Source organism: Myotis nattereri (genome assembly GCF_964212035.1).
Source record: "Myotis nattereri genome assembly, chromosome: 15".
Lineage (NCBI taxonomy): Eukaryota > Metazoa > Chordata > Mammalia > Chiroptera > Vespertilionidae > Myotis > Myotis nattereri.
Window position 1 is genome coordinate 7302501 of NC_138090.1, and position 22247 is coordinate 7324747.

Genomic DNA, 22247 nt, shown 5'->3' on the forward strand with positions numbered 1-22247 from the left:
ATTGGTATTGTCAGCATCTTCACAGCTCCCCCACCAGGGCCTCCATACACGACTCCATTTAATTCTCACAACAGCCAAGCAAGGGAAGGGTTAATCTCCCCATTCTACAGATGAGTCCCCCGCGAGGGAGTTTCCACAGTGCCTTGCCCAGTCACACAACCACAAGGTTCAAAACTCAGGATCCGAACCCAGCCTATGTCCCAGGCTCAAGCCTGCCACCCTGGCTCGCACCCCTCCCTCCCTCTCCACGTCCTGGCATGCCCCCGTGGAAGGACGACCAGAACACGCAGTGCTGGGGTCTGCGATGGGCAATGTCTTTACTTCTAAAGCATACATTGGACTCACTATATATTAACATCCAAAGGGGCTATCTAAAATGGAGACGTTCTTTTTAAAAATCCAAATTCTCACATTTTTATATAAGATTCAAAATGACATGAAATTAAAATATACGATGTTATGAAGAGTATAACAATAGCTTTTAGAAAGCAAAAGGAAAAGAAAAAAAAGTAGCAGTTGGGACTGCTGTCAGCCTGGGGTCGATGTCTTTTGAGGCATTGAGACTGTCTTTTGGGACCGGCCCTTCCTGGGGGTCGGCCCAGCCCCACGGGAAGGGAACCGGGTCAGATGGAGGAGGTGGATGTGCTTTTCAGATGCGTTAAGGGAGAGTGGGATGGGGGGGGGGGGGCGCTCCCTGCTCCTCTGGGTCCTTGGTGCATTGATTAAAGTCTTCTTTTAAGACCCATGACCAGGGAAGGGGGCTGGAAGAGGCAGGGGCAGAGCTGGGGCCTAAATACTCATCTCCATGATAAAGGTCCTCGGGCTTCCCAAGGGCCCCGGGCATCCAGTGACATCAGTGGACTCCATCCACCTATTGATCTCCTTAACCCCCTTCCCCGCCTGCTCCCTCTGCCGACACCACGGCTCCAGGAGCAATGCGGGCAGCCAGAGACAGGGAGGGTGCAGGAGGACCCAAGGGAGAACTCCCTGGCCTTGGAAGTAGCTGGATGTCGTCCAGGGCATCTGGGCAATGCGAGATGGCTGCGGTCCCTGATAGGGGAGGGTTCCCAGGGGCTGGCCATTCGCACGGTCCTTTCACCTGCCCCACCCTGGGTACACAGGCCTGGCCTGGGCCCTGACGCAGGGCCGGGAGCTGATTGAGGCCACACCCTTGACACTGTGGTTCACACAATTCAAGGGGGAGGGCACTTGTCCACAACCACTGGGAAGGTCATGGGCGTGGCCCGGGCACCAGGTGGCCTAACCATCCCCGTCACATCGGCAGCTCTGTCTGGCTGAGAGCACACTCCCCAGCAGAGCTCGGAACCAGGTGGCAAAGGTGGGAGGGGCGCTTCTAAAGTATCGGGATTAGACCTCCTGTCTCTCCTCCTTTTCCTGTAGACGGCACTGTCCTGGGCCCTGTCCCTGGCTGAGTGTCCTCCCCTGGGGACTTCTCGGCCTCCTCCCTCTGGCCAGGCCGATTGCTCTCCAGGCAGACCCAGCCCACAGGTGTGCGGCCCGCCTATCCATCTCACCTGTCAGAAACCCCTGGCCGGGGCAGACAGAGAGACCTGCGGCTCACGGCGTGCCCTCCTGGTCCCCAAGACTAATCACGAGGCCGGCCTTCTCCCTCAAACAGCAACTTGAAGGAGGGTGCCCTCCACCCAGCCCACCTCTGGAGTCCAGCCCTTCGCCCAGGCCCTTCCATGACTGTCCTCTTTCCTAACCATCTGGTTTCTAATTAGGCTACAAGGTTTGGGAAGGTCGGGCTGGCACCAACCCCTCCTTGGGGAGGAGAGAGGCCACCTGACTTCCAGTCTGGTTCCAGGCCACAAAGACAAAGGAGGCCGATGGCTCCCGAGAAAACGAATCCTCTCCTGGGAAAGAGGTTTGTGGTGTCGGGACCAGCCAGGGCAATCTGGCTCCCCCACCTCTGGGCAGGTTCCAGAAGTGCCAGGCCTCTCCACCTGCCCGGGGCTCTCCTGTCCTCCTGCCCAGAGCCTCTGCACATGGAGCTGGGTGGAGGGGCCTCTGAACCAGGAGGCCGGGCCTGGCCTGGGGGGCGGGGGGGGGGGGGGGGGCACAGCAGGGACTCAGGGCAGGCAGGCGGCCACCTGGTAGGCGCCCTCAGCGGCAGCGGCCGCCGCGCTGTGCTGCGCGCTGTGCTCCTGCAGCAGGGCCACATCCAGGAAGCGCTCGCCGCACCACACGCACTTGAACTGCTGCTCGCGGGCGTGCACGCCCTGGTGCTTGTTGAGGTGCTCGCGCTGCTTGAAGGCCTTGTCGCAACTGGGGCACTTGTAGGGCTTCTCGCCGGTGTGCACGCGCCGGTGCCGCTGCAGGTCGGACGCGTACTTGAAGCGCTTTTCGCAGTCCGGACACTTGAGCGGCTTGTCGCGGGCCGGGTCGCAGCGGTGCTGCACGAACTCGGAGGACGAGAAGAAGCGGCGCTCGCACAGGGTGCAGCGCAGGGGTTTCTCGGCCGGGGAGCAGTGGGCCAGCTGGTGCTTCTGCAGGGCCGACGCCCGCTTGTAGGCCTTGTTGCACACCGAGCACTTGAAGGGCCGCTCGGGGGCGCTCGGCAGGCACTTGTGCCGCAGCAGCTCGGCCGACTGGTCGAAGCCCTTCTGGCACACGGGGCACTTGAAGAGGGTCTCGAGGGTGTGCACGTGCTGGTGGTAGAGCAGGTGGCTGGGCTGCCCGAAGCCCTTCTCGCACAGGCCGCACTTGAAGGGCTCCTCGGTCTTGTGCGTGCGCCGGTGCCGCATCAGCGCGTACTGCTGCTTGAAGCCCATGGGACACAGGTCGCACTTGAAGGGCCGCTCGGCGCTGTGCGTGCGCTCGTGCTGCCGCAGGTCCGAGGGCCGCTTGAAGGCCTTCTGGCACTCGCCGCAGCGGAAGGGCCGCTCGCCGCTGGGCGTGCACGGGTGCTGCAGCAGCTCCGAGGACTCCTTGAAGTGCAGCTCGCACACGTTGCAGCGGAACAGGTGGTGCTCGCCCGAGTGCGCGTACATGTGGCGCACCAGGTGCGAGCGGTGCTTGAAGGTCTTCTCGCACACGGCGCACTTGTAGGGCCGCTCGGAGCTGTGCGTGCGCTTGTGGTGCACGAGGTGGGACGACTGGCTGAAGCTCTTGTCACACAGCGTGCACTTGTACGGCTTCTCGCCCGTGTGGATGCGCTCGTGCCGCGACAGCTCCGATAGGTGCTTGAAGGGCTTCTGGCAGACCGGGCAGCTGTAGGGCTTGTCGACCTGCTCGGGAGGGACGACCGCGGGCGGCGGCGGCGGCGGCGGCGGGGGCAGCGAGGGGGCCGCCGTGGCCGCGGGCTCCGCCGCCTCGGCCGGCTTGTAGGTCTTCTCGCAGATGGAACATTTCACGAGGCCGCCGGTGCCGCTGTGCGCGCTGTGGTGCTGGGCCAGCGAGGTGAGCAGCGAGAAGCCCATCTTGCAGACGCCGCAGACGAAAGGCTTCTGCTCCACCTGCACGCACTGGTGCTCCAGCAGGTCGGTGGCCTGGTGGAAGATCTTGAGACACTGCGTGCACTGGAACGAGCGGTCGTGGCCCACCAGGCACTGGTGCTCGTGCGGGCTGGACAGGTGTGCCAGGTCGTGCCCGCACACCCCGCACTTGGGGCCTGGCTCCCCTGCCGCCTGCAGGGGCTCGTGCTGTGGGGGCTGCAGGCCCGGGTCGGGCTGCAGGAGGATGCCATAGACGGCACAGCCCAGAGGGTTCTCGGCGGAGCCGGGGGGCAGCGCGTGCTCCGCGAGGGCGGGCGGCGGCTCCGCGTGGTGCTGCGGCTGCGGGGGCTGCGGCTGCTGCGGCTGCGTCTGCGGCGGCTGCTGCCAGCTCTCCGACATGCTTGGGAAGATGAAGCAGGGCTTGGACAGTAATGGCTTCAGTTTCCCCGATTAAGATGACCCAACCCAGAGAGAGAAGGTGCCGGGGATCAGGGGTGGATGAGGACCTCAGACAAGGCACAGAGGAGGGACTTCTGGTCAGATGGCCCCAGTCATTAACCACGACAGGCTACAAGGCTCTGCCTCCAGCACCGGGGGCTCTTCGGGGCAGGGTGCCAATAATGCCCGGGAGGCTCTGCCTTCCCGGATGATGGGTTCTGTAGAAAAGAGAGAAATCGTGAGATTGAGGCAGAGTCCCGCCACTGGGCCCTCTCCCTGTTTTTCCTGCACTGGCCACACTGACATCAGCCACACCAGGGAAGGGGGAGGCTCGGGCTGGGAGGTCTGCTCCCTTCACACACCACCAGAGAAGTCTGTTGGCAGCTCAGCGCCTCCGGCAGAAGGGACAATAGCTGTCTCCACCCCACCTGGGCCAGGACGTCCCAGCCCCCCACGTACTGCCAGCCTTCTTTCACCAGCTGCCTCGCAGGTGAGAGTCCGGGGTGACCTGCCCGCCACACAAAGAAGTCACACATTCTGCTCAGGCTCCAAGAAAAGCTGACCAGTTTGGGCCACAGTATCCAAAACAATGATTTTAGCAGCATAACTTTTTTTTTTTTTTTTGCAAATAAATTCTTACTTGGAAGCCCAGTATATAAGATAGATAAAAGCAGAGAGGCTCCGTTTGGGGCCTCCCTAAGGCCTGCCAGCTCCTCTCCCGCTGCTGCCCTGAATTCCGACTCGGAACATCACTGCTCAGAACAGCCTGCTGGGTCAAAGAGGCCAGGCCTCCCAGGTGTGAGGGCCCCACAGCAAACGGCCTCCATCGGTCAATATTTCAAACAACTGCACGGAACAAAGGACCCTCTCAAAGCCTTCTCTTGTGAGGGGCTGGCCCACATCCCTTTCAACTATCCCCTAGGCCCTCCACCCTGACGATGCAACTGCTCTCTCTCCCTACACGCAGGTTGGATGGTCTTGCGGGGACCTGAGCCAATGCATGATGGGATTAAATGATAGGTCCACTGACCCACCAAGCTTCAATATCTACAGGAGAATTTCTACTAATTCCACAGAATATCAAAAAAAAAAAAAAAATACTGCTAAATCCTCTGATGTGACTGTGCCGAGGCCTGCAGGCAGATATAAGCAATTATGAGCTTGCCTCTGCATTGTGGGGAGTAACCTGCTAAGCACAGAGCCTTTCTCCTCATCGCCTTCCCAGAGACCATCCTGCTCCCTGGCTCCAAGTCTACAACTTCCTGGGTAAAGACCACCCGGTCCAGGCAAATCTTCTAACTCACCACTTTGTGGCAGCATAAGGTAATGACAGCGAGAGGGAGGAACTTTTAGAATCCAATGTAACCCACGTACAGGTTCCCAGCTCTTCTGCCTCTAAAACTGAAAAGTTTCAAAGTTTTCTCCTGAGGGAAAGAGAAGTGGATGCCTTCCCCGGCCAGCCTGGCCTCTAACTGTTCTGCCAAAGCAACGTGAGAGTCAGGCTGAAAGCTGTCACCCTCCATCTTCTGGGAAGAGGGGGAAAGAGCCGTTGGGCTGGGTGAAGGCAGCAGGTTGCACGAGCTGGCAGGTGCCAAAGCCTCCCCAGAAGAGAGGGAACGGGCTCCTCCAAGGGCGGCGTAGGCTAGGCTAGGCTGCGCCAACACAGCTGTTTTTTTCCTGCATGAATGGCTGCCAAGCATAAGGTCCCTGGCCCAGGGCCCCCAGCGCCACTGCCCACCCACTCCAGGAAGGTGCAGCCATGAGGCCTCCCTGATCGCCCTGCGGAGAGAGTGGGGTAGGGAAGCAAGGGGGGGGCCCACCCCTGCGCCCCACCCCAGCCCTTCCTCCTCCCGGGGAGAGCGAAAGAAAGCCCATCACCTCCCCACCCGCAGTGCCCGCCGGCTCAGCTCCGCAGCGCCTGTCAGCCTTCGCCCGGCACCGCCAGGCCGCTGCAGCCCGGGCGCTGGCCCCGCGGGCGAATGGGCCCCAGGAAGGCCTGGGGGCGCAGGCCCGGCCCGGGAAGCTGCTGCGCCGCGAGGCCGGCCTGGCCGCCCAGCTCGGAGGCCGCCGGGTCGGGCTGGATGGTTGGGGGGGGGAGGGGGCCGGGCGGGACGGCTGGGGAAGGGGTGCGGCGGGCGCGGGAGTGGCCCCCAGACTCAGCCGCGGGCGCCCCGCCGCTCACCTGCTCCAGGCCACCCGCGGAGTCGGGCGCCGGGCGCGAGGAGACCCGCTGTTCTCGGCCGCCCCTTTATTCCGGCTCGATCGGCCGAGGCGCGGCCTACGCGCGCTGCCGATCCCCGGCCTCGCGTAGCGGCGGCACCGGCCCGGGAGCGGGGGACGGGCGATCGGCGATCGGAACCAGGGAAGCGGCGAGTGCGGCCGGGATAGCGGTTCGGAGCGGAGGAGCGCCGGGAAGACGAGCGGACGGACCGATGGCCTTGCAGAGACCGGAGGACGGGCGGGCGCGCGGGGCCAGGGAGGCGGGGCTGGAGGAGGAGCGGCGGCCCGGGCGGTGGCGGCTGCGGGAGGAGCGGGCCGCGCGGAGCGAGGCCGCCCCCTGCCGGGGACCTCGAAGCCCGGCCGGGCAGGGTCGGACCGCCGGGCGCGCGGAACGCTTGGCAGGCGCCCGGCCGTCACGCCTCAGCTGACTCGGGAGGGTCCTCCGCGGCCGAGCACCCCGGCCCGACCCCTGCACCTGAGAGGGGGGCCCCTAGACCCCGGGTCCTCTGCCAGTGACCCGCCTGACCGCTCAGCGGGCTCTTAGGGGCGGGGCCGGCCTGAGCGGGGGGCTCGGGGACCTCGGGTCCGGCCGGGGCGGCGAGGGCAGGATCTCCGCTGAGTCTAGAGCGCGGCCCGCTGCCTGAGGGACTGTCGGTAGCCGGGACGTCTGCTCCCGGTGGCTGCAGACAGAGCTCCCGCGCGACCTGTGACATGGGCACACGGAGGCTGGGGGCACGCGGAGGGGCCGGGATGCCCCGCACCAGCAGCGAGCCGCAGGCAGGGCGGTCTGGGTGGGGAGGGAGGGTGCTGGGAGGCGCTGGCCCCGCCCTCCCTCCAGGCCCCGCCCCGAGGCGGTGCTAACGCAGGCCCCGCCCCCTCCAGGTCCCTCCCCCCCCCAGGGGGCACTTCCGGCATCGCGGAATTCCGGGTGCTGAGAGCAGCGAGCCGGCCACCCTGTTGTCGCCCAGGAGGCCCCATGAGCGCGGCTCCGCTGGTGGGCTACAGCAGCAGCGGCTCGGAGGATGAGGATGAGGCCGAGGCCGCGGCCGGGGGGCCGGCCAGGCCGGGGGCCGGATGCCGCCCTCGGTGAGGAGCAAAGAAGTCTTTCTGGGGAGGTTGCGGGGTTCACGTGAGCCCCCGAGGGGAGGGTGGGAGATCCCAGTGAGAAGCGGCTGGGCAGGGAAGGAGAAGGGACGGGGGGGGGGGGGCGCGGAGAAATGGAGATTCCAGGAGACACCCCTGGACAAAGCCCCAGAATGACCCCCTCCCCCCACTTCCGACTAGACCCAGGTTAAGAGGCAAGAAGCCTGGGTTCGGGTCAGCCTCTGCCACTGGCTGACCATCTCCTGGCGCCCATCCCTGCACCGCCCTAGGTCTGTTTCCTCGTTTAACACAGTTGCAGAGTAATAAGAGCTAAAGCGTGGAGAGATGTTTTCATTCATTCAGTGAAGATTCATTGAGCGCCCGCTCCGCGCCAGGCTGGGGACTGGGGACCCAGCAGTGAGCAGAACCAGCGGAGCCTCGGCTCCGAGGTGCCAGGCCTGGTGCCGCCGAGTGCTTTTCCAGCAGCAGCTCCAATGGCGCCGTCGGGTCGAAGTATACTTTACAGATGAGGAAACGGAGTCCCACAGAGGGCACAGGGCCGGCCCAGACCGCAGAGCTGGGCAGTGCTGCTCCAGCTCAGTCTGATCCAAACATTGCTGCCTGCTCCCTGCTGAGGTCTGACTCTGAGTCGCTGGGGGACCCCAATGAGACAATCCTGGGGGGAGAGCTTTGCAGCTGTCTAGACGCGGCTTGCAGCACCTGGTGGAAACAGATGCACGGTCCCCCCGTACGGAGGCAGAGGATGCTCGGAGGACACAAGTGCTCACTCATTTTCTTTTTCTTTTTTCCTCTTGCAGTGTCCAGAGCCCCCTTCCCAGCCAGAGGCTGCCAGTGCCGGACAGTGTGCTGCACATGTTCGCAGGCACCGAAGAGGGCCCTGAGGATGACAGTGCAAAGCACGGGGGCCGGGTGCGCACCTTCCCCCACGAACGGGGCAACTGGGCCACCCATGTCTACGTCCCATGTGAGTAATGTGTGAAAGGCAAGTGGCTGAGACCCATAGGTGCCTCTTATTTTTTTTTTTTAGATTTTTAAAATATATATTTTTTAAATTGATTTCAGAGAGGAAGGGAGAGAGAGAGATAGAAACATCAATGATGAGAGAGAATCATTCATCGGCTGCCTCCTGCACTCCCCCTACTGGGGATCGAGCCCACAACCCCGTACATGTGCCCTGACCCGGAATCGAACCATGACAAACACGTCCCTCCCCCATGCCACCCCCGGTTCATAGGTCGATGCTCAACCACTGAGCCACACCGGCCGGGCTGAAATATTAAAATACATAGACACGGGCTGCTGTCACGGTAATTTTCTCCTAAAAGCCAGAGTGAAAAGGGCCTTTGCCTTCTGGGATCCTTCACTCAGCCGTGCCCCCCTGGCTAAGAGAACGGCCCACCCTCTGCACTGTGCCCTCCAGACGAAGCCAGGGAGGAGTTCCCGGACCTGCTTGATGCGTTGCTGCCCCACGCCCAGACCCGCGTGCCCCGGCTGGTGAGGATGGAGGCCTTCCACCTCAGCCTGTCCCAGAGCGTGGTCCTGCGGCACCACTGGATCCTCCCGTTCGTGCAGGCTCTGAAAGAGCGCGTGGCCTCCCGCCAGAGGTGAGTGCCCAGCGCCCCCCTGCCTCTCCCCTCCCTCCCCTCCCAGGCTCCTCTTCCTGTCCTGAGCCTCCTGGGGCATGGAGGTGTGGGGTGTGTCACCCCAGCCAGCAGGCCAAACGTCTGCACCTCATCCTGTGTGAGCTCAGCCCCCCACGTAAGCTCTGGAGCCTTCGCGTCCTACTGTGTGCTGGTCATGGGCGTGGTGGTGGCTGCTCAGAGGGGACTTGGGAGAGTGACAGGAGATCCGGGGTGCCCTTATCATGGCACTTCGCGAAGGATCGGAACTGGACCCCACTTCTCGTCGTATCTGCCGTTCTGGGACTTTTATAAAAACTTAACTGTTTCATACATTGGCCTGCCAGGAATGCCTTTTCTCCTAGACTTGGCCAGATCATAGTCCTGCTCTTCACTGCTCTCCCGGTTGGCGTTTCCCCCAGAATCCCTCGGGGCAGTCCCAAGGACCATCCATCCCATGGCTGTTTACACCCTACACTCATTTCACTCCTCCTCAAACCCAGTCCTTCCCATGTCCCTTCGGAGCCCAAGTTCCTCTAAGCCAGTGGTTCTCAACCTCCCTAACGCCGCGACCCTTTAATACAGTTCTCATGTTGTGGTGACCCCCAACCACAAAATTATTTTCATTGCTACTTCATAACTGTAATGTTGCTACTGTTATGAATCATAATGTAAGTATCTGATATGCAGGATGTATTTTCAGGGGTCGCGACCCACAGGTTGAGAACCGCTGCAAGCCCAGGCGTGCTGCTTCTCTCGGAACTCCCCTGTTTCCAGGCGCTCTGCTCACTGTAGGCATCCTCTGGACATACAGTGAGTGAGTGAGTGCGCAGGCCAGAGAGAGTCCCGAGATCATCCCTGGGTCCTCTGGTGTTGGTTCTAGAAGAAGCAGATGGAACCTGTGGAACTGATCTGAGTGGCGGGAGCAAGTTTCTGCCCCAATTTTATACCCAAACCACTAGGCATCCGAGGGGAGAGCAAGGACTTTGGAATCAGGCACACTGAGCTCAAAGTGTGGCTCACCACATCCAACCCCCTCAGCTTTCTCGTCTGTGAAATGGGCATCATTATAGTGCCTGGCACAGGGACTGTTCCTGTCATTGCTTAGGTGAGATCAGAATTGTCTTCTTTTAAAAAATATACAAGGAACACATGATCCCTTCCATGATCTGTTACCACCTACTTGACGAGTAAGACTCTCTTGGTTCCCGTCGGTAAGTTGAGATGGTCTCAAACCACTTAATGGAATGACTGGCTATTCCTAAAGTAGAAATTTTGCTGGCACCTGGATGGAACTGGATGTCACTTGAACTGGGTGATTATTTAAGGTCTTGTCCAGCTCTAATATGTTAGGGTTCAATTCACCGCCTGTATGATAGGGGGACAATACTAGTGCTCCATGAGTTCACTGTATTTTCAAAGTGCTATTTTTTTTTCCTATAAACTATTTTTTTTTTCTGATTTTTTTCCCTTATTCTTCCTGAAATGTGGTCTTTTTTTCTAAATTTCAGATTCTGCTTTACAGCCGACCGGGTAAAGATTTATACCAATGAAGAGAAAACCAGGTGGGTCTTCCCCCTAGGCCCCGTCATTTCCAGAAGATTCTCTAGAATAAAGATTGGGGGGGCGGGCGGCGGCTTGGTTTCTGGCCTTGTCTGTCGCAGTTTTCCATTTGCTTGTGTTTTAACTGACTCTATGACTACAAAGGCGATTGTTCCCAAATCTGAGCCTTTCTTTCATTAAGAGAAATAACAGAGGGGTTGGGGGGAGGGGCAGTGGTAAACATCTAGGTGTACTGCAGAAAGCCTGCGGCCAGAAGAAAACCTGAGTTCCTGCCCAGCTCAGCCCCCAATTTAACACTTAGCTCACAGCTCCAGCTCTGTGGCCTTCTGTTTCCACCTCACACGCCTGTCCTTGATCCGTTCATCACTGGACACTTGTGAGGCTCAGGTGAGCCAAACGAGTTTTTGATGGCCCTGGCCGGTGTTGCTCAGTGGTTAGAGCATCGGCCCGTGCACCAGAGGGTCTTGGGTTTGATTCCCGGTCAAGGGCATGTACCTTGGTTGCGGGTCCGATCCCCGCCCCCCAGGCCAGTTGGGGTGCATGTGGGAGGCAACCAATTGGTGTGTCTCTCTCATATCGATGTTTCTGTCTCTCCCCCTCCCTCCCACTCTCTCTAAAATTGAGGTGGGGGAAATATCCTCGGGTGAGGATTAAAAAATGAAAGAGGACATGTCTGAGTGCTGAGGGGAGGGTAGCCGGTGCCACGGAGCCAAGTCCTCGAGAAAGGGGCAGACTCCAAAGTGATGATGGAGAGATGAGTACGGGGGCTTTCGGGTCTGTAGACTCGGCAGTGGCCGGTGAAAGCACTCCTGTAAGTGTTACCAGACCCTGGGGAGGAAGGGAGGCGTGTGGTTAGCCCCGGGGCAGGAAGGTTTCCAGCCGGAGGAGGGAGGATGAACAGGAGACGGTGCGCGAGCACTCATGGTCCAGCCTGCTCGGCCATCCGTCTGTCACGTCCTCCACCCCGTCACAGATGCTCCCGTTCTCAGTGGCTGCGTCTCATGCCCCTGTGGTCTCCACTTGTGTCTCCTCCCAGGACCTTCGTTGGGCTGGAGGTCACCTCTGGCCACGCCCAGTTCCTGGACCTGGTTTCAGAGGTGGACAGAGTCATGGAGGAGTTTGACCTCACCACTTTCTACAAGGTAACCCGCGGGGCCTTTCCTTCTCCGGCGGCCCCTTCTTCTGCTCGAGTAAAACCCGCCCCGGTTAGAGGCACACCGAAGAGCCCTCCAGAACTTTCCCACGCCAGGTGTCCCCAGCGCCAGCCTTCACGCCCCCCTGGAAGCTGAGGGGTCTGTGATGTGGTCAGGTGCAGCCCATCCGAAGGCCAACATTCCTTAGAATTCTTTTTTTATGCATCTTAAATATGCACAGGAGTTATGCCTTCTACTCCGTAGTTTTTTGTTTATTTTTATATTTTTGTGAGAGGCAGTTTTCCTCAGTTTTGACACCCCAAAGGGTATAGCTTCATATATCTTCCTGCACCCCATGGTCTCCATGGGGTTCTCCAACTCCAAACTGAGTATCGGGGCTTGAAAGGGCCGCTGGTTTTGCTTAATATCTTCTTTTCAAATCATGCTGAGACAGGCAAGTGTGAACCTGAATGGAGACAATGGTTGTTTCTTCTTCATCGTTTTAGACACTTTGATTTTTGTTCATCTCACCTTAAAAAGTGTGTCATCTGTCGAAGCGTTTTAGATCAGGACACAGGCTCAGAGCCTGGGTTCCCTCCCGCGTCCCAGATTCAATGACTCCCCCCATAAGTAAAGGAAAGTCTCTGCGAACAGGACTGTCTCCGCTCGGGCTGCCACGACAAAACACCTTGCACTGGGCGACTTAAGCTCCGAAATTTATTTCCTCCCAGCTGTGGGGCCTAGACGTCCAAGGTCAAGGTGTCCGCACGGTCAGTGTTGGTGAGGCAGCTCTTCCTTGTTTGCAGACAGTCGTCCTCTCACTGTGTCCTCACATGGTGGAGAGAGAGGGGAAGCAAGCTCTCAGGGGTCTCTTCTTATAGGGCGCGTATCCCATCATGAGGGCCCCACCCTCTTGGCTAATTATCTCCCAAAGACCCCACCTCCAAGTACCATCCTATTGGCGGGTAGGGCTTCAGCATAGGAACCCGGGGGAACACAGTTCGGTCCAGGGCTATTTTGTTTACCTGTAGAGGGTGCTTGGGACCAACTCGGATTAGCACTGAGGGTCTCTCCCGTGGAGCCTTCCAGGGATCCAGCGAGAATGCCATGTCGCAGATCTGCTGTGATGCCCAGGCCGGCCTTGGCACCTGGTGACCGCCCGCCTCCCTGCCCTTCCCCCGCAGGACCCTTCCTTCCACATCAGCCTGGCCTGGTGCGTGGGTGATGCTCGTCTCCAGCTGGAAGGCCAGTGCCTGAGGGAGCTGCAGGTGAGTTCCCAGAGCAGGAGCCCCGAGGGTGCTGAACTCCAGAGCGAGGGGTATCGGGAAGCGGGAGGTGCTGATTGGCCCTGGGGGTGAGGTACGCAGCCCTGCAGACTCTGAGGCCCCAGCCCAGACCCGAGTTTCAACAAGCTCCCTCGGGATCTGTGCGCGCGATAAAATCTGAGCAGCGCGGCCCCAGAACACGAATCCGAGAGGACGCTGCGGGCCTTCCCTGAAGTCCTAGCCCCTTGCCCGGAGGTCAGAGGCCGGGATGCCCCCAGGGGCCCGGCAGGTGTTGGAAATGAGTGAACCGTGCCGGGTGTAAGGAACATCCACCTTCGTGGCCTTTCTCGTATTGTGATGAGGAGGTGAACTAGTTCCCTCTCCCGTCGGTCCGTCGAGCTGCGGGCTCGCCTCCTCGGGTCAGGGAGGCGGTGGGAGTGTTGCCGTGCAGGAATGTGGCCTCATGCTGCTACCACTCCTGTTTTTCCAGAGAAGCCAGAAACCCAGATTTTTATGTATCGTCTCCCTAGTTCCTAATGTTGGCAACCAATGTGTATGTTTTTCAAAAACATTTTGCAAGCCCAACAAAACCGGCATGCTAGGTGCAGCCATGGACCTGCATCAAGCAGCCGCCCCTGCTCTTGGCCCGATCGTGCTGGATGGAGGTGGCAAAGAGCTTGCTGGGGGCTCCAGCAGACCCGGGTGCCCATCCTGGTTTTATTGGATTCTGTCCTGCAGGGCCCTGAGCAGCCACTCCCTCCTCTGCACAGTTGGGATGGCAGGGTCGACCTCACAAGATTGTGGAGCTGATAGGGCCTGGGGTCTGTGTGGCCTGGGGTCCCCCTTCAGCACCACCTCTGAAGGACCTCAGAAAGCTGTTTGTTTGCAGCGCCCTCCGGTCCCCCGAGTCCCCTAAAGTGACTGTCCCCTCCTGGCTCCCGGCTGTAGGAAATTGTGGACGAGTTCGAAGACTCTGAGATGCTGCTGCGTGTGCACGCTGAGCAGGTCCGCTGCAAGTCCGGGAACAAGTTCTTCTCGGTGCCTTTGAAGTGAGCGCCAGAGGCCGTCCTCGTCCCAGGTCCCGCCGCAAGCCAGGCAGAGGTGGAGGAGCCTGCGCAAACCGGCCTGGGAGGCCTGGTGGTCCCCGGGCCTGGTCCTCTCCCGCCCTTTTGGGTTGCCGGTCCAGAGCTGCTGTGTTGTGGTCGTTCCCAAAAACCACCAGTAGAGGGCAGACCGGGCTCCCTAGCTCTAGATCTGTGGTTCTTATTCAAAAATATAGATAAAAATGGGGTCACCCAGTGAGCCCACCCATACTCAGCCAGAATCCCCACTGTAGTCCCGCCAACAAATGGCCCCTCCCCACCCCCCCACTCCCACACACCCCACAGCTCCCTCAGCTGTTTGCACTGCAATGCCCTTGGCTTCAGACCAGCCTTTTCAAAACCATGTGTCCTGGCTCATCCCTGCTCAAGCCAGGACGTAGGGTCCTTCAAGGGGTCTGTCACTCTCCCTCGCTGAAGCCTGTCCCTTTATCGCTAGTCCCAGCCCTTCCTATGCCAGCGAAGGCCATGTCAGGGCCAAGGCACAGGGTGCTAATTTGAGGTTCAGCATCAGCTTTCTCCATTCCTTCCTCCCACTCGCCCCAGCCAGGTGCCTGGGGAGGCTCCAGCAGATGTTTCATTTTGGCCTCGCTGGCGGCTTCCAGCCAGGCCTCCAACGCTCTGCTGTGACCTCTGGTTTCCCAGCAGCTTTTCCCAAAGAGGCAGAGGCGCCTCCCCCATCCAGGGCTCGCTCTCTGGGACACGGACAGAGGGCCAGAGGCTGCCCAGGGGTTTTATTCTCCCAGCCCTCACGAGAGCAAAGGACCGGTCCTCTCAGGTGGCCATCTGGATTCCCAGTGATGGATAAGGAGATATTTTTATGTTACAGTTTTAAATTATGTTTAACAAATAAAAATTACAGTTTGTATTTTGGGTTGCTTCTATCTAACTATGTGAAAAGATGATTCTTCTCCACCCCCCCCCCACCCCCCCCACCTTCTTCAGGTGTTTCACAGTTTGGGGGGACCCTGGAAGTCCATTACGACTTCTAACATGGCCACGCGAGACATTCATGTTGGGGTGGGGTCACCCAGCCTGCCAGGCCCGCACGCCAGCGAGGTCACATGCCACATCGAGGCCAGGGCCAGGCATGAGGCTGGAGGTCGCCACCCCCATTCGTCATCGGTGTAAGAATAGACACTTAGATACTAAAACGATTTCAAAGCCCTTTCTGGGACCTTCTCGTCCGTTCCTCCCAATAAGCCCCCTGAAAGGTGAACTGGGGGGAATGATTATTCCATTATAGAGAAGAGCAGGGTCACGGGAGAAATCAGAGGCAGGCCCCGCCTCCACCCTGCCCTGGTCAGGCCCGAGGGAAGGTGGGGAATGGGGGCCAGGCCTCTTGCCCGTGCTTCCCAGTCGCTGTGCCGAAGGTCCCTGAAGTCGCGTTCTGTGCCTGGTTCCCCAGCCCCACCACACTGATCTGCTGAGTCAACTCTGACTGGTCAGTCTGTTCTGGCTTTTGAGCTCACGCTGGAGATGGAGGAGCAGCAGCCAAGCGCCTCTCCTGGCACGGAAGGAACACGGCAATCCGGCTGTGCTATGCAGTCAGCAGTTACTGACGCCTGCTCTGTGCCAGGCCCTGACCTGGGCAGCTGGGTGAATCAGGCTCATCCCGGCCTCTGGATGCTCACAAGGGGGGGCAGGGGATGCACAGGCGGGGTGCACCGAGCAGAAGCCCCCTCCCCAGCTCTGTATGGCTCAGCCACCCCATTTCCTGCAGGCTGCCGGTTCAGGATGGAAGCCGGCCTCCCACAGGCAGGTTCCATGGGCACAGACCAGCTGACTTTCCTCATCAGGGACACTGTCTGGGGTGCCTGCTCTTCCTGGGAGGGGTTGGGTGTGATTAGCACCTCCATCCACAAACTGGGAGGACTGGACCTTGGTGTGTGTGTGTGGGAGGGGGGGGCGCGGGGTGCGAGAGGATGGGGTATGGATGGAATGAGCGTGGGGCAACTTTGAGAAACGGGCCAAGATCAATAACCGGCTCGTCAATGGAGAATGGAAGGTGGTGACAGAGGAAGGAAGTAGGAGATTCACTGGGGGAGGGGCGGAGGCCAGGCCGGGGCAGGGCGGCAGGGGCTTGGCAGGCGCCCAGACCTGGAGTGCGCGCTGACAGTGCAGAAGCCGCTGGGGCGCTTCCTTAAGAGGCGATGTGTCTGATGCTCCGATGCTCCGGACTCTGGCAGGACCAGAGCGGCCGGTCCGCCCCAGGCAGGCCGATCTGCCCCAGGCCAGGCTGGCCTGGAGTAAAGACAAGCTGGAGATGGGGATGTTATCACACCAGGGAGGGTGCAAAATCAACACATCTGGCCTCGGTGTCCTCAGATGTTCCCCGCAGGGCAGGGAGAGGATCCTCCCTCGCCTGCTTGGCCCGCTTCCACCTGGCACTCTGGGCTCTCCACCCCGCCACGGAGCAGACCACCCGAGCTCTGCTTCCCAGGGCGAGAGAAATTACCTCGTCTTGTTTGTTGATTCTTTGTCTTGTGGTACCCCGAGCCTGAGAGGCCTGTGGGGGTGCAGGGTGGGGCAGCCGGGGGTGGGGGTGGGGGCCCTGGGCCTGGTTCCCATCCACAATGCTTTGCTTTACCAAACAAGGGGCCTCGGCCACTCCCTGAACCAGAACCTTCCCTTTACCAATGGGGAGACAGCCCCACAGAGGGGCAACCAATTGCTCGCGACTGAATCCGATGGAGCCGTAAATCAGTGCGGGGCAGGAACCCTGAGAACCCGGTGTCTACTCCAGAGCTGTTCGGGCACCCCCTCATACCACCAGGGTCTCGGAAGGAGAGTGTGCCGTGAAATGCCATGTCTGGGCTTTAATTCAGAAGACTCCACGGGAAAGGGATGGGGGAGGCTAAGCTCTAGACCAGTGGTTCTCAACCTTCCTAATGCCGCGACCCTTTAATACAGTCCCTCATGTGGTGGTGACCCCCAATTTCATTGTTACACATTGAACATCATGAAAGCATAGCGATTAATCACAAAAACAATATGTAATTATAGACGTGTTTTCCGATGGTCTTAGGCGACCCCTGTGAAAGGGTCGTTCGACCCCCAAAGGGGTCGCCACCCGCAGGTTGAGAACGGCTGGTCTAGATGAACCGATATGGTAAAATGCGGATAATGCTTAGAGCTGGCTGACTGAAGGGCTGGGGTTCACACCTCTCGGTCCCTCTGGTCCCCTCAGGCCTTGGGTGCTGGCCAGACCCTGGAGAGCCACAGAGCCCTGTGATGGATGGATGTACAAACTCACCTTGGGCCCCGAGCTACCTGTAGGACCCAGCACCCATCACTGGGAACTTCAAGGTCTGGTCCCAGGGATGCCATCGCCTTCAGATAGGACTTATACTAGAGGAAGCTCCAACCAAGAGAAAAACAATGACCAAACTGCTTTCCCATAGGCCCCTAAGCGCATGGTTCCTAGGCACCTCTCTTTACTACGTAGCAACCTAAATTCAAACTTTTTAAAAAAAAAAAATTGGCTGCTTGGGAGTACATAGTGTGAAAGATGGCAAGGCGTGCAGTTAAACTGGGACGACCCTGTTGTTCACATCTGACGTCTACTGTACATTTCCCAAAAGGAAATTTCAGAGCAAAAAACAACTTGGAAATCCATTTCCCAAAGGAGGGACCCCCATAGAGAAGTTTGTCCGTGGAAAGGGGTGGAATTGCCCCACCTTTTCTCCAAACCCCGACTTCCTCTCCCCAGGCAACCTCTGTCAAACACCAGGTAATGTCCACCCATTGTTGGTGCTGACAACGATTCTGCCTTTGACCAAACTTCAGCCTGGCCCCCTGAGCCCTCCACCCAACAAGGCCCAGGCATGTACTTCCTCTAGAATCCAGTTTCATCTAGAATCCTGCTGATCAGATTAGCAAGAAACCCCCACCCTTGGTTACCTGATCCAACTCCCCATCCCCACTGGCCCCCTGCCACGTGATCTGATCACCCTGATGACCTGCCTTCGGCCAGAATCCCCCTGGGCCTGACCTCGCCTCCTCTGGGTGAGTTCCCATTCATCAATGCCCCCCCACACACACACACACAATTTGCTCCTAGTTGATAAATCCCCACTTGTTCTGGTTGTATTTGGAACTGAACCCCATTCTACATTGGAATCTCTCCCCTTTGCAATGGTCTCTCTCTCTCTCTCTCTCTCTCTCTCTCTCTCTATTTCTCTCTCTCTCTCTCTCCCTTCTGCAATAGATTTTTGAGTAAAATCCATCTTTACCACTTTAACTTCTGTCAACTCTGGTTCTCTTTAACAGTTCTTCGTGCCGTTACTGGGATCTGGATCATAACCACCATCGGACAGTGCGACCTAGACCTTTGCCTCCATCCAGTCTGCTTGCCCCCACCCCCACCCATGATTTCCCAGCGTCATTCAAAGCCAGAAGGACTTGAGGGACTGACTCTGCCCAATAACCCAAGGTTTGTTAGACAAAACACGTCTGGTCCCCCCCACTCCTAGTCTATGCAATACTCCCCTTTTGGCTGTCAAAAAAACAAACAGGCAAGGGCACGCATTAGTCCAAGATCTGCGATCTATCAATGAAGTCGTCAAACCCAGATGTGCCTCGGCACCTAATCCCAACACTATCCTGTCAGATGTCCCTTCCAACACCCAGCGTTTCAGTCCTTATTCGTGTTCCGTCTGGTTTAGGACCCCCTTTGTACGGCATCCCAATACTTGTTTGCCTTCACCTGGGATAACCAACAATGTACTTGCACTGTTATGCCCCAAAGATTGACGGAGGCTCCTCCTCCTTCCTTCTTGCGCACCCTAATTGCCAAGTGGAGGGACTTGAAGTTCCCAGGAGCCTCCACTGTAAGCCAATATGCAGATGACCTCCTCCTCTGTCCTCACAGTCGTGACAAGTCCTCGGGACACGGAACACCTTCCTAAGCCAGCAGTGAGAAAGGGCGACAAGGTGGCTAGAGACAATCTCCAACTGTTCTCTCTGTATCTGGGTCATGATGTTTCAGCTGCAGGTAACCTGTCTCCACAGACAGAGCCTCTACAATCCAACATTTTCTTCTCCCAGAAAACGACAACGGAGAAGTGTTTTAGGTCTTGTGGGGTCCGATGTGGATGCCTCATTTCTCCATGATTGCCTCACTCCTCTATGCCATGACTAGGGAGCATCCCCAGACCCAGGAGACGAAGGGAGAGGGACAGAGAGATAGAAACATCAATGATGAGAGAGAATCATCCATCAGCTGCCTCCTGCAGGCTCCACGCTGGGGATCGAGCCCGCAACCTGGGCATGTGCACCGACGGGGAATCAAACTGTGACCTCCAGGTTCATAGGTCAATGCTCAACCTCTTCCACCTCCCATCCTTGGACTTCTCAGTTACTCCCTGCCTTTGGCTTGTGCATGAAGCAGAGGGTCATGCCCTTGGAATGTTATCCCTGAAACATAATGGACACCAAAGACCCCTGGGATATTACAGTTTGGTCTTTGACCCAGAGGCCAAGGCATATCCCCCTGTGAGCCATGGCTGCAACCACCACACTTGTCTAAGCTACCTCTGATGTAGTATTAGGTCACCCGCTTGACATACACATTCCGTAGGCTATGCAGACCCCGTCGCCTAATAAAATATACGGCACTTTTCTGCATCTCAGCTTACCTCCTATGAAATCTTACTCCTTCCTCCCTCTCCCATCACCATACATCACTGTCACTGTCTTAACCCTGCCTCCTTTGCCCACAGGTGGGACGCCCCACAACTATATTATTCACACCAGATCATTATCCTGTCCTAGGCTAGCTTTACCAGAAAACCCCCTCTCCCAAGCTGACCTTCCTCTTCCCGTCCATGACTCTCACCTCCCGAAGGAGGCTGGATATGCCGTTACAGTCCAACATGAAGTTCTAGGACACCGAGCCCTGCCCAATGCCAAATCAGCCCACGTCACTGAATTCGTGGCTCTTACCCGGCTTGCACAGGAGCAGAGGGAAGGTTAACATTCACGCTGATATCCGCTGTGCCTTTGGGCTGGTACCGGTTTGGGTATGTTATAGAAACACGGAGGATTCTTGACAGCAGCTGGTACCCCAGTAACTGATGGACCCCAAACAGCATAATTTCTAGAGCATTGTTATTGCCCCAGCAGATCACTGCAGTTAAAACTGAGGGACAGCCCTGGCCAGTGTGGCTCAGTTGGTTGGGCACTGTCCCATGCACCAAATGGTTGCCAGTTCGATTCCCAGTCAGGGCACATGCCAGGTTTCGGGCTCAATCTCGTGCAGAAGGCAGCCAATAGATGTCTATGTTGTGTGTGTGTTTTTTCTCTCTCTCCCTCTCCTTTCCTCTCTCTCTAAAAATCAATTTAAAACCTTTAAAATAAAAAGAAACCTGAGGGACATAACACAAAAAATTCAGATGAGGCCTGAGGAAATAGGTGGGCTGATAAATATGCTAAATTAGCAGCCTCGTCCCCCACCACCCAAGAAATCTAAGTGGTTCCCAAGCCTGGGACCATGCCCCATGCATGATTCACGTCCCTAGCAAGACAGAGCAGGACGGCACGAGATTTTATCACGCTACTCAGAACGATGGCAACTTAAAATATACACCTTGTTTTTTTAATCCTCACCCCAGGATATTTTTTCCATAGATTTCTAGTGAGCGTGGAAGGGAGGGAGGAGGGGGAGAAAGAGAGAGGGAAACATTAATGTGAGAAAGACACATCGATTGGCTGCCTCCCCCACATGCCCTTACTGGGGCTGGGGAACCTGCAACCGAGCCCTTGACCCCCGGTCCACAGGGCAACATTCTAACCACTGAGCCAAACTGGCCAGGGCACGTATGCATTGTTTCTTCCTGGAATTTTCCACTTAATATTTTCAGACCACGACTGACCGCAGGTACCTGAAACCATGGAAAGTGAAATCACAGATAAGGGGGGGGGACAACCACATTCATGGCTTAGGCAGTTGACCTTGCAATCCACCTTGTCCCTGGTTTACCACTGGCCTTGACCTGGTGACTCCCCAACTATGAGAAACCAAGCTCCATGTTCTCCATCCTGGCATCGCCCTTCACGGGACCCTGGCTGCAGAAGGGGGCACTTGCACAGTGATCGGAAGCGACTGCCGCACCTCTGACCCCTGCAACCCACCTGACATCTTTGCCGTAACAGAGAAATGGCCGCATCACCGCGGAGGAAGGGCAACAGGTCACGGACTTCTTCCAGTCTGTCCATGAAGGTCTACGAGGCTGGGGCACACGAGCCGGTTCAGCCTTTAATCTTCGTCTTTCCGTTTATCTTCAAAGCATCCCTCCCATTACATGGCTTGTGGGTCGTATAGTACAGCCATCATCCACTGTCGCCAAGTCTCAACAGATGGTCCAGCTGGTTCTAAGGTAACAAAGGCAACCAGATGAGACATGGACTTACGTTGTTCAGAGCAAAAAAGAACGGTTCTTCCCTTGAACAAGAGGGGGACTGCAAGGATTCTTTGCTAGATCAGCCTTTAGTGGCGCCCCTGAGCCCTCTCCCCAGCAGCGTCCGTGCCTGTACTCTCTGTAGGATCCAGTTGTAGCAAGAAACCTGCTAAGTCAGTTTAATGAGAAATCCTCACCCTTAATATCTGGTCAACCTCTAGAACCCCACTGCCCCCCAGGTGATATCTGATCGCCTCGGCCAGAATCTCCCCCAGGCTTGATGTCTCCTCTTAGCCATTTGCCATCACCAATGCCCCACCCTTTGCTCCTCAGCTGTACATCCCCACTTGTTACTGGTTGTGTTGGGAATCAGGCCCAGTTCTATACTGAGTCTCTCTTCCTCTATTGCAATAGTTTTTTGTTTTCGTTTTCTTTATTTTTTATTGATTTCAGAGAAAAGTAAGAGGGAGAGAGAGAGAGAGAGAGAAAAAAACATCAGTGATGAGAGAGAATCATCTATCGGTTGCCTCCTGCACACCCCACACTGGGGATCGAGCCTGCAACCCAGGCAAGTGCCCTGACGGGGAATCGAACCATGACCTCCTAGTTCATAGGTTGATGCTCAACCACTGAGCCACGCTGGCCGGGCTTGTTTTGTGTTTTAAATTCTATCTTTGCCGCTTTAACTTCAGTCTGTTCTCTTTAATGGTGCTCTTTTTTCCCACCTGGCAGGTGGGTGAACAAGCCAATTTATCAAACTCTGCCAGATCTCTGCCCATTTCCGGGAGGTGAGGCTTGTGGGGGTGGGGGGCGGAGAGTTCAAGAGAAAGCTCCTGTGGTGAGGAAAGCTCCCATTTCCGGGCTGGGAGGTGGCAGAGGGGAAGGAAGGTCTCAGCCCTCCTGCCCTGCGGGGCGCCTTCACATCCAACCCCTGACACCGATGTGTT

The 22247-nt window shown here is 57.7% G+C and overlaps 3 protein-coding genes across 3 annotated transcripts in view; 2 read left to right on the forward strand and 1 right to left on the reverse strand.

The window, feature by feature from the left end:
• Positions 1–22247, forward strand: part of NLRC5 (NLR family CARD domain containing 5) — a 940085-nt gene that overhangs the window by 630588 nt on the left and 287250 nt on the right. The gene's annotated exons all lie outside the window — the stretch shown is intronic.
• On the reverse strand, positions 2094–3857 carry ZNF319 (zinc finger protein 319; the record flags this gene model as incomplete). The annotated part of the gene is made up of 1 exon (XM_081108348.1): positions 2094–3857. One exon carries the CDS (start codon positions 3855–3857, stop codon positions 2094–2096), a length of 1764 nt encoding a protein of 587 aa, XP_080964474.1.
• Positions 6941–14787, forward strand: USB1 (U6 snRNA biogenesis phosphodiesterase 1). Its single transcript, XM_081107468.1, has 7 exons — positions 6941–7202; positions 8018–8184; positions 8641–8824; positions 10351–10404; positions 11439–11544; positions 12720–12803; positions 13749–14787. The coding sequence occupies exons 1-7, from the start codon at positions 7093–7095 to the stop codon at positions 13851–13853; spliced, it is 810 nt and encodes a 269-aa protein (XP_080963594.1). The 5' UTR covers positions 6941–7092; the 3' UTR covers positions 13854–14787.

Bases quoted from the DNA above. Each gene is read 5' to 3' on its own strand.
- USB1 (XM_081107468.1), top strand. From the start codon at position 7,093: ATGAGCGCGGCTCCGCTGGTGGGCTACAGCAGCAGCGGCTCGGAGGAT. The intron at 8,185-8,640 runs GTGAGTAATGTG...TGTGCCCTCCAG, and splicing joins CACCCATGTCTACGTCCCAT to ACGAAGCCAGGGAGGAGTTC. The intron at 8,825-10,350 runs GTGAGTGCCCAG...TCTAAATTTCAG, and splicing joins CGCGTGGCCTCCCGCCAGAG to ATTCTGCTTTACAGCCGACC.